Source organism: Prionailurus viverrinus, chromosome B1 (genome assembly GCF_022837055.1).
Source record: "Prionailurus viverrinus isolate Anna chromosome B1, UM_Priviv_1.0, whole genome shotgun sequence".
In the NCBI taxonomy this organism is placed as follows: Eukaryota; Metazoa; Chordata; class Mammalia; order Carnivora; family Felidae; genus Prionailurus; species Prionailurus viverrinus.
The window spans coordinates 144,356,668-144,370,543 of record NC_062564.1 but is presented as its reverse complement, the minus strand read 5'-3'; the positions used below and the strand labels follow the sequence as shown (position 1 = coordinate 144,370,543).

Sequence of the window (13,876 nt, the reverse complement as noted above, 5' to 3'; positions counted from 1 at the left end):
CTATATCCCATTGTTTCTGAGTGGTCCTGCAGACATTTGTTTACCAAAAATTTACTCTTTTTCATCTTCCTGCAAATTGTTTTCCTTCCTTTTGAAGTCCCAGACTCCCAACCGATTCTCCTCAGTTCTGAATGACATATATACCTCATCTTGCCTGGCTGTCTTTGGAATCTCATGCTTACATGCACCCTCATAGGTACAGAGTTAAATTTGACTCTCCTGATAATCTTTATCTTGTGTCAATTTAATTCTTAGACCAGCTAGAAGAACCTCGAAGGGCAGAAGAATATTTTCCATCCCCAGCAGTACTGAGCAGCTCCTGTATTTAAGTTCCTGTTACCATTGCCCTGTCAACTAAGTGAAAGATTAAAAACCTAGAGCCGAAAGCAGAATTCTGAGAAAAAGCTGGGGGTGAGCAGGGAGAACACAGTCTGCATTTGTTGGGGGCTGTGCAGAAAACAACTTCGCTTCTAAAGATGGAAATGGTCCCCCATCCTTGCAGTGTTACCCCAACCCACCTGGTTCATGCAGGCCAGTCACCCAGGACTGCCATGTGCATTTAAAACTCACAAGGACCTGGACATCAAGGTAAGAAAGTGGGGAGCAGGAGAGATCATTTTCTATTTTTCTTACTTTCAAACAGTTCAAGGATTTTTTTTTAAAGTAATTTATCTAAAGCCACTTCTGTTTCTATCTTGGAACAAACAAAAAGGTGATATCAGAGAAGAGCTTGAGTCAGGTTTAGAAAAAGAGATAAGTATTCTCTTAGAAGGAGACAATAACCCTGGCATTTCTGAGTTTTCTATCAGCTCTTTAATATTAAAAAAAAATGTATATAGCTGGTCTTGAAGATGAGTAAAGAACCAAAGGGCTCATAAGACACAATTAGAAAGTTTAAACAAAGTTCCTACCTTTGCTAAATTGTAAGGAAGGAACTGATCAGATTCCTAAGAATTTAAATGTAAAACAAGAGAAGTACAAGAAAATAGACTTGAGTATGAAACCTTTGAAGGGAACAGGACTTTTTAAGCTCAGAAATGATAGCAAAGTTCAGAAAATAGATTTGACTACACATAAATTTAAAAATTAAAAAGGCACACAATAGAAAAACAGTTGCCACAAATGTGACGACGAGTTAATATCATTATTAAAAGTGGCACGAACACACCGGAACCCAGATAGGCAGCAGACAAAAGATAAGAGCTAAGAGTGTGGAAATACAATTTGCTGGCAAACATGGGGAGAATGGTCAACCCATGTGGTAACCAAAAGATGAAATGAGAGCTCATCTACACATCCAAGACAAAGGAAATGGTTAAGTAAAATGCTATAATATATTCCCTCTAGCTCCTGAAGATTACCATCATTAAAATGTTTTTGTGTAAAGACTAAACCCAACATGGTGAGTTAACAAATGCTTGACTGTTCTACTCTAAGGAAACCCTGTTAAATCAGATTGATTTAGGAGCTTGTTTTGCAGAAGTTGACTCATTACCAGTAAGAGTAGCTGAGACTGGAGGAAATGGGGAAGAATTCTTGTGGTTGGGCCAAAGGGATCAGGAGTGAACGAAAGTAACCTCTGTGATGGCACACCCTAAGATCTCCCCTCCACACACTTACCATGCTTCCTCTGCCATTTGGTGAACATGTATCCCAATGAGGAGACACGATGCCTGAATGTGCACACATGCTCCAAAAGGAAGAAAGACACCTCCCTTCACCCTATTTCCAACCAGTATATTCTATTCAAGTATATACCCCATGACGTTCTGACCCTGCATCCTTAAATACATGCAACCACAACCCTTTGGGGAGGGGGACTTGAGACCTGCCCTCCCCTTGACTCTTCATTTGGATGCCTCTCCGATAAACCCTTTCCTCGCTGCACATTCCAAGTATCAGTGACTGGCTTTCCTGCATGTTGGGCATATGGACTTGGGTTGAATTACAAGACAAAGACATAATATGGGGAAATACCTATAAGGTAATATTAAGTGAGAAGAATATACATATTATGTATATGTTGATGCATATCATACATAGGTATATAGAATTTGATAACCATGTAAAATTAAACCCACCCATGGAAAAATGGCTGAGAAGATACCCAGTAAAATAGAAGCACTGGTTATCTCTGAGATAGTGAAAACATGGATGGTAGCAGTTTGTCTTACTTTACTTCATTTTCAAGTTTATCTTTACTGCTTATATGTTATTTTTATAATAATGTGAAACCAAATAAAGGTAACCTAATTTAAAATAAAGTCGGGAGTCCAGAAGAGGGAGCTCACACACCCTACCAACTTGCCCTCAGTAGCAGACAGAAACCAAAAATATTTCTTGTCCAGCAATGAGCTTGGCCAGTAAGAAAATACAAGTCAGCAATAAGAAACCATCATGACCCCGAACTCTCATTTTCCCTCCAATGGACGTCCTTTCAAAACAGCCCCTCCCAATTCCTACTTTTCTCTATAAAGTAACTTTCCTCTGTTTTGAACTCAAGACTTGCCTATGGTTTGCTATAGCTGCATGTCCTGAACTGCAATTCCTCTGCTATTCCTGAATAAACCCATTTTATAACTGGTTGTTTTACTTTTAGGGTCAACAATATAAAATACAGATTATGCTTTTAAAGGTGATGCTGCATATGATATTGTATAGATTGATTATTTTATAATCCAGTACTACTTAATGGTCAAGGAATAACTAAAAACAAAACAACACTTATGAGATATTTATCCCTAATGTCTCTTCCTTTACTATTAAAGCAATAATATGAGCCTAAAAAAGAAATTAATCCAAACCGCAAAACCAAGAAACTCAAATAGGAGATATTTAGCGGGATATTGTAAATTTAGCAAGTGTGTCTTAGAAATATGAAAGTTCATTGAAAGAGCCTTTGGACAAGTTAATTTTTCTTTTTAATTTTCGATGTGTTCATTAGTAGGCAAAAAAGAAAAATAAACCTGACAAAATGAAAAGAATCTCAAAAAGGCTGCAGAAGCCAGTGAATATCATACACCGGATACACAGTTTAGGCAAATATGTCGGTAAGCAACAGAACCATGAGGCAGATTAGCTCCTTGCTGACAGGTCTGTTTCGGGGCTGCTCAACCCACGCTTTATACCCATGTAAATAACGCACTACATTCCTTAAACCAGACTGACTGGTTTTTACCTACTGCGCAGAATGCCATCATCTTTTTCCAAAAACATGAATATTCTCGAGTCACCCATAAGTGAACCTCTGGGGAAACGTGCCGCTATGAACCGTGTGTCAAATTACTCAGGGCCTCCACAGCTCAGTGTGGCCTTGCCCTCGTCCTCTTCTGGGACATTTCCCACCACCGAGACCATTCCGCACTCACCTGCAGGACTGGAGGCCAGTGCGCCTTCCCCTTCCTGCCCCAGGCCCCTTCGCACACAATCAAGGCAGGTGACTCAGTTGGGAGGGAACCTATGGAACTATCAAGCACTGGGGCAGGAGTTACTGGAGTATTCTATCTTTCTTGTGTAAACAATAGCATAATTAAATCACAAGTGATAGAAATCAGATCCATTAGATGACTACAAAAGGCTCACTAGAAGAGCCATAAGTGCTACTAAAAAGCCATGTTTCTCTGCAAACTCCAGCTTACGACCCACTCAACCCTGAGAAGAACGCCCAGCAGTTTGCACGGCACATGCGAGCATCTGTTCCTAAACCAAGCCACTCATTTCCAAGACCCTGTTCCTCTTTCTTGAACCTATCCTTGCCTCCTGGGCTTCCATGATTAAGTCCTGTGGTCCCAGCTGAGCTACCTGCATTCTGTGGATTTGAACAATTTCTCCTCTTGCGTCCTAAGGATTTAAGCCATGGCTGAGGATGTTCCATTCACTTGTTTCACAAATATTCACCAGGCACGGGATTTTCCGAGAGGAAAGACTTGGTTTCTGCCCCTCCTGGAGCTTTCAGTACATTGGGAAGAAAGACAAATACGTAACCAATTGTTAAAATGCATTTAGTCACTTTGTAACCGACACATATACCAGGAAGAGCTCATCCATAGTCTCAGGAAGCAGCACCAAAGAGCTGAGAGAAGTGGTAGGGAATTCATTCTTGACTGAGGGAACTGCACATAATGGCACAGCAGTGTGTCTGGGCACTTACAAACAACCGGAATACAGTTAGAACTGTGCTGTCCAATATGGTAGCCTCCAGCCACATGTGGCTGTTACACACTCAAAACGTGGCTAGTCCAAGATTAGATGTGCTACACATTACAAAGACTTAACATGGGGGGAAAGAAAATAATATAAATGATCTCATTAATAATTCTGGATCTTGATTACATGTTGAAATGACACTGTCTGGGATCGCATTGGGGTAAATGAAATATTAAAATTAATTTCACCCTTTAAAAAAATTTTTTTTTCAACGTTTATTTATTTTTGGGACAGAGAGAGACAGAGCATGAACGGGGGAGGGGCAGAGAGAGAGGGAGACACAGAATCGGAAACAGCTCCAGGCTCTGAGCCATCAGCCCAGAGCCCAACGCGGGGCTCGAACTCACGGACCGCGAGATCGTGACCTGGCTGAAGTCGGACGCCCAACCGACTGCGCCACCCAGGTGCCCCAATTTCACCCTTTTAAAATGTGACTGCTAGAAAATTTTCTATTACCTATGTGGCCTATAGTAAATTTCTGCTGGACAGCTCTGGTTGAGGCTGAGAGTGCCAAAACATTAAGTTAAAATTAAAACACAACAAAGAAGCTAGACATACACAAGGAGCCAGATTGCTCAGGCCTGATACCTCATACAGGAAGAGTCACTAGGACCCTGACTGAGTAGGGAAGGGAAGGGAATGCCAGGCTTTCCTTTGGGAAATCACCTCGGCAGTGGAATCCAAGAGCGACCAGGGCAGGGAGAAAAACCAGAGGAAGGCAAACTCAGGAGCAAATATGAAACAATCAATGAGTGACCAACCTGCCTTCCAAACTACTGGATCTGCTCTCAGGGTTCTTGATCTTCCCTGTGGCGGTCTGGTAAAGTCTATCGACCCTTTCTCAGATGAATGTTTTTACATACGGAGAACAAAATTCTCGGGATCACAAAGGAAACCAATTGCGGAAAATACAGGTATCATTTAAAAAATCTGTGATGTGGTAACATACCATGCTTCTTTATTGATACTTTAAATAAGACGCGGCAGCAAGTCTAACAATTACTGTCATTTTGAAGTATTTATGAAAATGAGCGGTATCTTGAGCAACAGCTATCATGAGACGCAACAATATCTGTGTTTCCGTTCCTGATGAAGCCATGGGTACTGCTTACGCCATGGTGGCTTGTTGCCTACATTTATACTCAAAGGAAATTCTAAATTTTAGTGAGGGGTTAGTGAAAATAAATTATAATTTTTTTCCTACCCAAGTCACAGACCACTTCGAATTCTATCCATGGACCCTTTAGGAATCTGTGCATCCTGGGTTACGAACCCCCCTATAAGATGTTCCTGAGCTTTTCTCACAAGTAATTCTTGGTCCCTCTAAAATGGGAACATGGGGGCGCCTGGGTGGTTCAGTGGGTTAAGCGTCCAACTCTTGGCTTCAGCTCAGGTCATGATCTCACAGTTCGTGAGTTCAAGCCCCTCACCAGGCTCTGCGCTGTGACAGCACAGAGCCTGCTTGGGATTCTCTTTCTCTCTCTCTCTGCCCCTCTTGCTCTCTCTCTCTCTCAAAATAAATAACCTTAAAAAAAAATAAAATGGGAACATGGAGGGAGTATGGTAACAATCAGAGACTGTTTTACTTCTAGGATTTATTTGTCCCATGACCACACTTACAACAGCATATTAAGCTAGCAGACACAAGGCCCAGAAGACATTTTAATGGAGTATTGGGTTTCTTTGGGTGCAGTGTGATGAGAATGCATGTCTTTTTCTCAGATGAGGATAATGAGCATAGGAACAGGTCCAGGAGACCCAGAGGGAAAATCGTTAGGATTTTCTTTAGTTCTCAGGTGAGTTCATTCTTACATGGAGGCAGTTTCCCCCCCGCCGACCTGAAAAAAATTGGTGAAAAAATAAAAAAGCAAAAAGACAAATACTGAATGGTTCCATTCATATGAGGCATCTAAGGCAGTGAAATTCATAGAAACAAAGTTGAATGGTGGTTCCTAGGGATTGGGACACAGGGGGAGGGGAGTTATTTAAAGGGTACAGAGTTCCAGTTTTGCAAGACGAAAAGTTCGAATACGCAACTCTACTGAACTGCACACTTATGATGCATTTATATTATTTTCTTTTAATCACAATAAAAAATGGTGAAAATTGCAAAACGATAAAACAGATAAACAGGACACTCAGATCCTATCTCTAGCACAACTGCCAATTATCCCCAGGCAGGACAGCCTGAAACACGACCTGCTCTACCCAGTACACCGTTTCTTTAGGTATTAAACCCATACAAAAAATTTTTTAAAGTGAAGACCCAAGTATTTATTTAAGATTCCTCTTTAAAATTTTTATTTATTTATTTATTTATTTATTTAAAAGAGAGACAGAGAGCATGCACGTGTGAGAGGGGGAGAGGGGCAGAGGGAGAGGGAGAGGGAGACAGAGAAATTTAAGCACACTCCACACTCCGCGCAGAAACCAACTCAGGGCTTGATCTCATGACCATGAGATCACGACCGGAGCCCAAATCAAGAGTCAGATGCTTAACCTATGGAACCACCCAGGTGCCCACCCTCCCTTTTTTTCTTAACTTAAAATTCCTTTATATGACAAGTTCATCGTCATCGTTACAAATCAGGATATTGATTTATACAGACTAAGACAATCCGCAAAGACTAATAATTGTATCAAACACTTACTTAGCACTAATTATGTGCTAGGCATTAATCTAAGCACTTTAACAATACTGACTCATTGGCTCATTTAACCCTGATAACAATCCTGTGGTGGATGTCCTATTTTTATCTCCAGATGAGGAAAACACTAGTAAGTGGCTGCTGTGAGTCAAAACAGGCATTCGACTCCAGAGCTAGACCATGAGCACCTGAGGCAGGGACCAAGATTTTTATCTCTGAATTCTTACACAGGGAGTAGCACTGATTCATAATATAAATTAGTCAGCAACCATTTATTGAGCAATAGATTACAACAGAATTTTGAGGCATTTTTTTACCATTTAGCAGTTCTACACACAAAAAAAGGTCTTGCTATCTGCTGCCTCTGTTATTTTAAAAATTTATTATTATTATTTTTTTAGTAATTTCTACACCCAACATGCGGCTCTAACTCATAACCCTGAGATCAAGAGTCACATGCCCCGCTTACTGAGCCAGCCAGGCACCCCCCTCTACTATTTTTTTCTTAAATGTGGTAAGGAGAAACTTTGTTGCAAATATTATTGAGGGGGGTGGGGATGTGGGGGAGAGGGGTATTGCAACAATAGGGAAAATGCTCTAACCCTAAGATCCCAGAGTACTTCCCCCTATTAACCTTCTAAAATATGATTAAAGTAGTTCTCCTACTTCCCCAGTGTTTGGAGCTCGTGGTCACTGCCAAAGACTCTAACCCACCCTGACAGTTGGTTATCTCATACCCAGGACCAGTGGGGAAAGGAATGAATAAGACACAAGAAAGGCCTGTCTACAGACCAACCACAAGTTCTAGAACCTGGTCTAAAATGGTACGTGGGGGAGGGAGACAGACAAAGGCCTTAAAAGTCATCAAAGAGAATCAAGGGACAACCTTAAAAGGGTTGGGGATAGGGAATAGCTCTTCATGGCTCAATAACCACCTTCTGCCAGCTCAGGAGGAAGCATCTGCATTTCTAAACTAACAGGCTGAGAGTGGCCCTAGTCCATAAAGTCACTCTCTACTGAGGTGTCATAGTCATGTGCCAAATATCAGCAGCATTCAGACAAATTTAACCAAAACCTGCACTCCCCACCCAGCACACAGAGGAGGCTCATGGGAAGAGATGTGGACTCAGGCCACAGTGGAGCCACTCCATATTTCTGGTTGGTATGGCAGGGATGTGGTCAGGACTCACCTGTAGGTATATGGCCCCACTTCTTCTAACCGGGGAGTCTCTCCTCTGAGGATCTCCTCTGGATTGGTGACATTGAAGAAATAGAACTGGGCATACACAGGCAGAGGGGGCTTCTTCCAGGAATCAAAGGTCTCGGAACCATTCCTTAATACAATATTCTGGGGGAGAAAACCAAAAGGAGATTGTGTGAGGCAGTTGGCTTTGAACATAGAGGCAGAGAGAGGGTCACTCCCTGCTCTGACCTCCTGGCTCACTTATTTTCATAGGCATTCAACTGTAGTCCCTTAGAAGGAGGGCCATGTCTTAGGTCAATATGAAGCCCACAGCCCCATGAAGCCATTAAAGGTCTTCAATAAATATTTGGGGCAAAGGAAAGGTGGTAGCCATAGCTCATAGGTAGAAATGGTGTTAGCAAAACCAAGATCATAGGTTGAGTACCCAAAAGTCCTACTGACTTTATTATGAAGATTCCACTGACTATACGCTGCTGTGGAAGGTAGCTTGCCCATATGGTACAACAAGGCAATAGGACCAAGAAGGCTGGATTTGGTTCTTTCAGGTGATGTAGAACCATACCCATCCTTACCACCTCCACCAGTAGGGGCTTTATGTGAATTTTCTCATTCAATCCCTAGCAAACCCCTGTTTTAAAGATTAGGAAGCTGAGCTTTACTGATGTTAACTGCTTAGAGTTTCTTATCTGCAATCCTTCCTGCATTTCCCACCCTTACCATGTGTTATGGGCCCCCTCCCAAATTCATATATTGAAATCCTAATGCCTAGTATCTCAGAATGTGACTGCATTTGGAAATAGAGTCTTTACAGAGAAATTTCAGGTTAAATGGGGTCATGAGGGTGGGCTGTAATCAATATAACTGATGTCCTTATAAGAAGAGATTATGACTAAATACAAAGGAGAGACCATGTGGAGATACAGGAAGAAGACAACACCTACAAGTCAAGGAGAGAGGCCTCCAAAGAATCAACCTTACTGATGCCTTCATCTCAGACTTCTAGCACCCAGAACTGGGAGACAATGAACTTGTGCTGTTCAAGTCACCCAGTCTGTGGTATCTGTTACAGAAACCCTAGCAACCTAATAAACCTTGGCTCCCTATGGGAGGAGTAGTCTTCTCCACCCTATTGACTTCAGGCTTGGCCAAGTGACTTGATTTGACCAATGAAATGTGGGTGGGATGGGAATACCCAAATTTTGAGCTAAGGCCTTAAAAAGCATGGCAAGTTCCCACTAACCACCCTTTGCCAAGAGAAAAGCATGCTTCAGGTAGTTGTTGATCCTTCACCTAAAATGGTGATGTGTTGACCAGACATGAAACCTGGAGTCTAGCCCAGTTCAGCTGGGCCAGCCAACCTCAAACTACAGCCATGGGGCACACTAAGAGTGTGAAATAAATGTCACTGTTACAAGACACTGAGATTTGAAAATTGTCTGTTATGGAGCACTGCAACAGAAGCCTGATTAATACAGCGGCCAAGGTTAAGAGACAGAAACCTACTGTTAGTAGGCTGAGGTCCTAACAGTCCTCAACTTGTTAATGGAGGAAAATCAGCATTTTTTACAGTAAAAATTATTGAAGTACACAAGAAAGATAAAGGGACAGACTGAGAATAAACAACCTGAAATATGAACAGTCATTAACTCTTGAATGTTGGGAATCTGGATCACTGTTATTTTCTCCTTGATGAATTTTGGTATTTTCCAAATTTTTTTTAACCACTAAGAAATTTATATTGAAAACAATTTTTAAAGAAGATCAAAAGAGGAAAATGAGATCAAATGACACAGACAATACAAGGCCAGCAGTGAAACAATAAGACTAGACTGCAAGAGGAGCATTCTCTGAGGTCACCTCTGGCAGTGAGGCTTTGAGTGACAACAGACAAAGGGACTGGCTTCAAAACATGTTAGATACCACATGGTAAAATCTACTGTGACACAGCACACAAAAGAATGTCAATTTTAGTTTTTTATTTTATTTTTAAAATTTTTATTATTTAAAAGAAAAAATTTAATGTTCATTTATTTTTGAGAGAGACAGAGACAGAGCATGAGCAGGGGAGGGGCAGAGAGAGAGGGAGACACAGAATCGGAAGCAGGCTTCAGGCTCTGAGCTGTCAGCACAGAGCCTGATGCGGAGCTGAACCCACAAACCGCGAGATCATGACCTGAGCTGAAGTCTAATGCTTAACCGACTGAGCCACCCAGGCACCCCCAGAATGACAAATTTTATTAGTCCAGGCCACAATTTAATAGAAGGAATGTTGCAAGGAAACTTAGTTATATTGCTCTATTATAAATAGAAAATATCTTGTGGTGCTTGGGTGGCTCAGTCGGTTCCCTGTCCAATTCTTGGTATCGGCTCAGGTCATGATCTCATGGTGTGTGAGTTGGAGCCCTGCATTGGGCTCTACACGGACAGTGCAGAGCCTGCTTGGGATTCTCTCTCTTCTCTCTCTCTCTGTCCCTCCCCTGCTCCTGGTCTCTCCCTCTCAAAAAAAAAAAAAAAAAAAAAAAAAAATCTCAATTGTCTCTGCAGGACAAAACAAAGTGGCTCTAGGATAAATGAATGCAGAAAACCTAAGCTCATCAAAGCAAAGCTGGTGATCTGGAGGGCTGAAAGTAAATGTACATCCATGAATTGGCCATGCCATGGAACTGGAGATTATTTGTGGTTTGGCATCCATTGAAAATGTCTAATCATCAGATTTCTACTCAACACATTATTGAAATATTTTTGGCCTTTACTACCAGTACTGATTTGCTGAGAAGAGATCAGCTTGATGAGACAGAAAAATTTAAAGACAAACCATGAAACTCCTATCCTCCAACTTCCCAGATTCAGCTCGGACTCTCCTTGGAGAAGCCCTCACCACCTGCCCTGAATGCACTGATCTTCCTCTGCCCGGCACCTGAGCAGCTGAATCAGTCACTTCAGGCAATTTTAAAACGCTTGTGGTCTTTTATCTTATCTCCTAAACCGGAGTCCTAGTTATCTGAAGAGTCAGGTTCAGAGAGCTAGAGAACACCAGAACTGAAAAGGGTGCTGAGGTCGAGAAGGGGTGACATGGGGGTTCTGGAAGGGTAAGGGGGTGTGCGGAAGCTCATTCAGCTCCTTAATGTCAGAGCTAGGTCTGGAATCCTGGGTGGCTCTTCTCTACCTTCCAACCCTACTTCTGCGTATAACATTAAAAAAAACAAAACAAAAATAAAAAAACAACAGGTATAAATATACTACCCATTTTAGTTATACAAGATATACAGTAGAGTTTCTCCACCATAAAGTACACATATAGCTTCCAGAAACAGCTTAGTAACATGAATTTAACCTACCCAAAACTAATATGTTAACTACGAGAAATCTAACATGCAAACAATTTATTTCTCTTCTAGAGGATAGATATTTTTTAAGTTGTCTGGCTTCATTAAATAAGGAGCTCTTTTTCTTGCCCATAAATTTCCAGAATAGGGCAAGGCAATAATGGCCTCTCCTCTGTGAATTCCTTGAGTAATACCCCTTTCACTGGATGGATCATTTCTTCCTTTGAACCCCAAAACACATTACATAGGAATTTCATAGGAAAAAAGGGGCCAGGTCAGAAAACATCTTGTAAAAATTGAAGTTAACAGGAATCAACATGAAGCAGGCCATATCAGCAAGCAAAAATGGGAAGGGAAGTGTGTCTATTCAATATGGTCATGTACGAAGTTAACTGTTAGCTTTTTAAAATAGAAGGTGCTAACCTACAAAAATGGGTCCTTTTTTCCCCCTTTAGTCTTCCCCACAGTGTTTAGAACAGTGCAGTTCTTGAAGAAACATTAGTTCAATCAACAAAATATAGTTCTAGAAAACTTAGACACCAGCTTCCATCATCTTTACTTATAAAAGGCTAGGTGAGAAGAACTTGCTAGGAGGCAATCAGAGGGGTGCAGAAGGGGTGGAGAGGGGTGCAGAGGGGTACCAGGAGGCAATTGCCCGTATTTGACAAGTGGTCAAATGCAAAGTCACAAGCATTACAAGTGCCAAGCCTCGTAACAGCAGCTCTCTAGCTACAAATCCCAAGAGCCTTTAAAGTATACCAGAGGAAGTGGTTGTCACATTCAGATACCAGAAAGCAATAGTGTTGTTAGAATCACATAATCATGAGAGATCTAATCCCTATCAGTTTGTGTATTTTCTCAGTAATCCAATACCCTAAAGAGCTAAGTACAGCCAGTTCCCTTTGTGGGTGGAAAGAAAAAAAATCTTGGAAAGGATAGAACTATGAATGCAAGTCCTCAAAACACTATGTATGTGCTAGGCATGGTCAGAGATATCCATCAACACAGATATGGTTTCTGCATGCCAGGAGCTTGGCCTCCACTTAGGGGAGTATTGACACACACATGCAACTTAACCGACAGCATGAAGTAGCACGTGATACATGGCCAGTGACTATACCAGACAACAGTCTCGTGAGTGTTCACGTAGTGGATTCTATGACCTGAGATGGAGAAAGGCAGTCCTTAAAATGAGCCGGGGAGAAAAAATAAAAATTTAGCAAGCAGAGGGAGGTCATAGACACCTTATGGACAGCCAGAGTTGACTCAACTATCCTTCCTCCCTGCCTGTTCCGTGTCCATCTCTCCTGGAATCCTCCGTTTAATCAGAAAGATAGTGAGTGTGGAGAATGAGAAAATAAAACATACAGAGAGGGGACAGTGTTAGGTGTGACTGCATATGGTTTTATAAGGACTAGAGAGACTCATTTAGAGGTAGGTTGGGGTCATAGGAGCCTAGATTTCATCTGATATACAATGGGGAGCCATGGGAGATTTCTGAGCTGCAGAGCATTATCGAGAGCCAGGGACAATATTGCCCTTTATTTCATGTAATCTCCCTTAATAACCTACAAAGTGAAAATCATTCCCCCTGTTTTTACACTTCTGGAGACCAAAGCTCAAAGGTTAGGGGAATGCCTAAGGTTTGCTAGTAGGAGATGGAGTCAGCCTCCCACCCTAGGACTCACTCTAAACCTGAGCTCCTGGTAACGTTGAATTTTACCAGAGCCTAGTGCTCCTGGAAAGCAGTAAATGGTTCAGGAACCTACCCCCCTTTTGTGTTCCAAGAAATGGCTTCCTGCAAAGAAACACTCTTCCATAGGACTTAGCTAAGATTCCCCTCACTGTTTATCCCTAGACAAGGCCAGACTCAGACCCTCCACATTCCCAGTTTTTGCCTCATTATTGATTAGTTGAATCACAGGTTCCCACTGATCAATAGGAACAAAATGCCTATTAATGTACAGCATGCTGACTATGGCTAATAATACTTTATTGTATGCTTGAAATTTGCTAAGAGAATAGATCTCAAGTGTTCTCACCACACACACACACACACACACACACACTAAGTGAGGTGATAAGATATGTTAATTAGTATTATAATAATCATTTCACAATGCATACATTATTCAAAACATCATGTAGTACACCTTAAATGTATACAGTTAAAATTTCTTGAGTATAGTTGACACACAATGTTACATTAAGTTTCAGGTGTACAACATAGTGATTCAATAAGTTTATACATAATGCTATCTTCACAAGTGCAGCTACTATCTGTCACCATACAACACTATTACAATATCACTGACTCTCTTCCCTCTGCTTTTTATTGCCATGATTTATTCCCATGGCTTATTCATTCCTAACTGAAAGTCAGTATTTCCCACTCCCCTTCACTCATTTTGCTTTCTAACACCAAATACAAAAATCAACTCAGAATGGATTAAAGACCTTAACTGTGAGACCTAAAACCATAAAAATCTTAG

At 41.4% G+C, this 13,876-nt stretch overlaps 1 protein-coding gene across 1 annotated transcript in view; it reads right to left on the bottom strand.

The window, feature by feature from the left end:
• The window catches only part of SCARB2 (scavenger receptor class B member 2), a 77,409-nt gene that overhangs the window by 46,545 nt on the left and 16,988 nt on the right, over positions 1–13,876 (bottom strand). Inside the window, exon 2 of the mRNA XM_047855895.1 lies at positions 8,045–8,202. Within this exon, the coding sequence (XP_047711851.1) occupies positions 8,045–8,202 (158 nt within the window). The remainder of the gene's footprint in view (positions 1–8,044; positions 8,203–13,876) is intronic.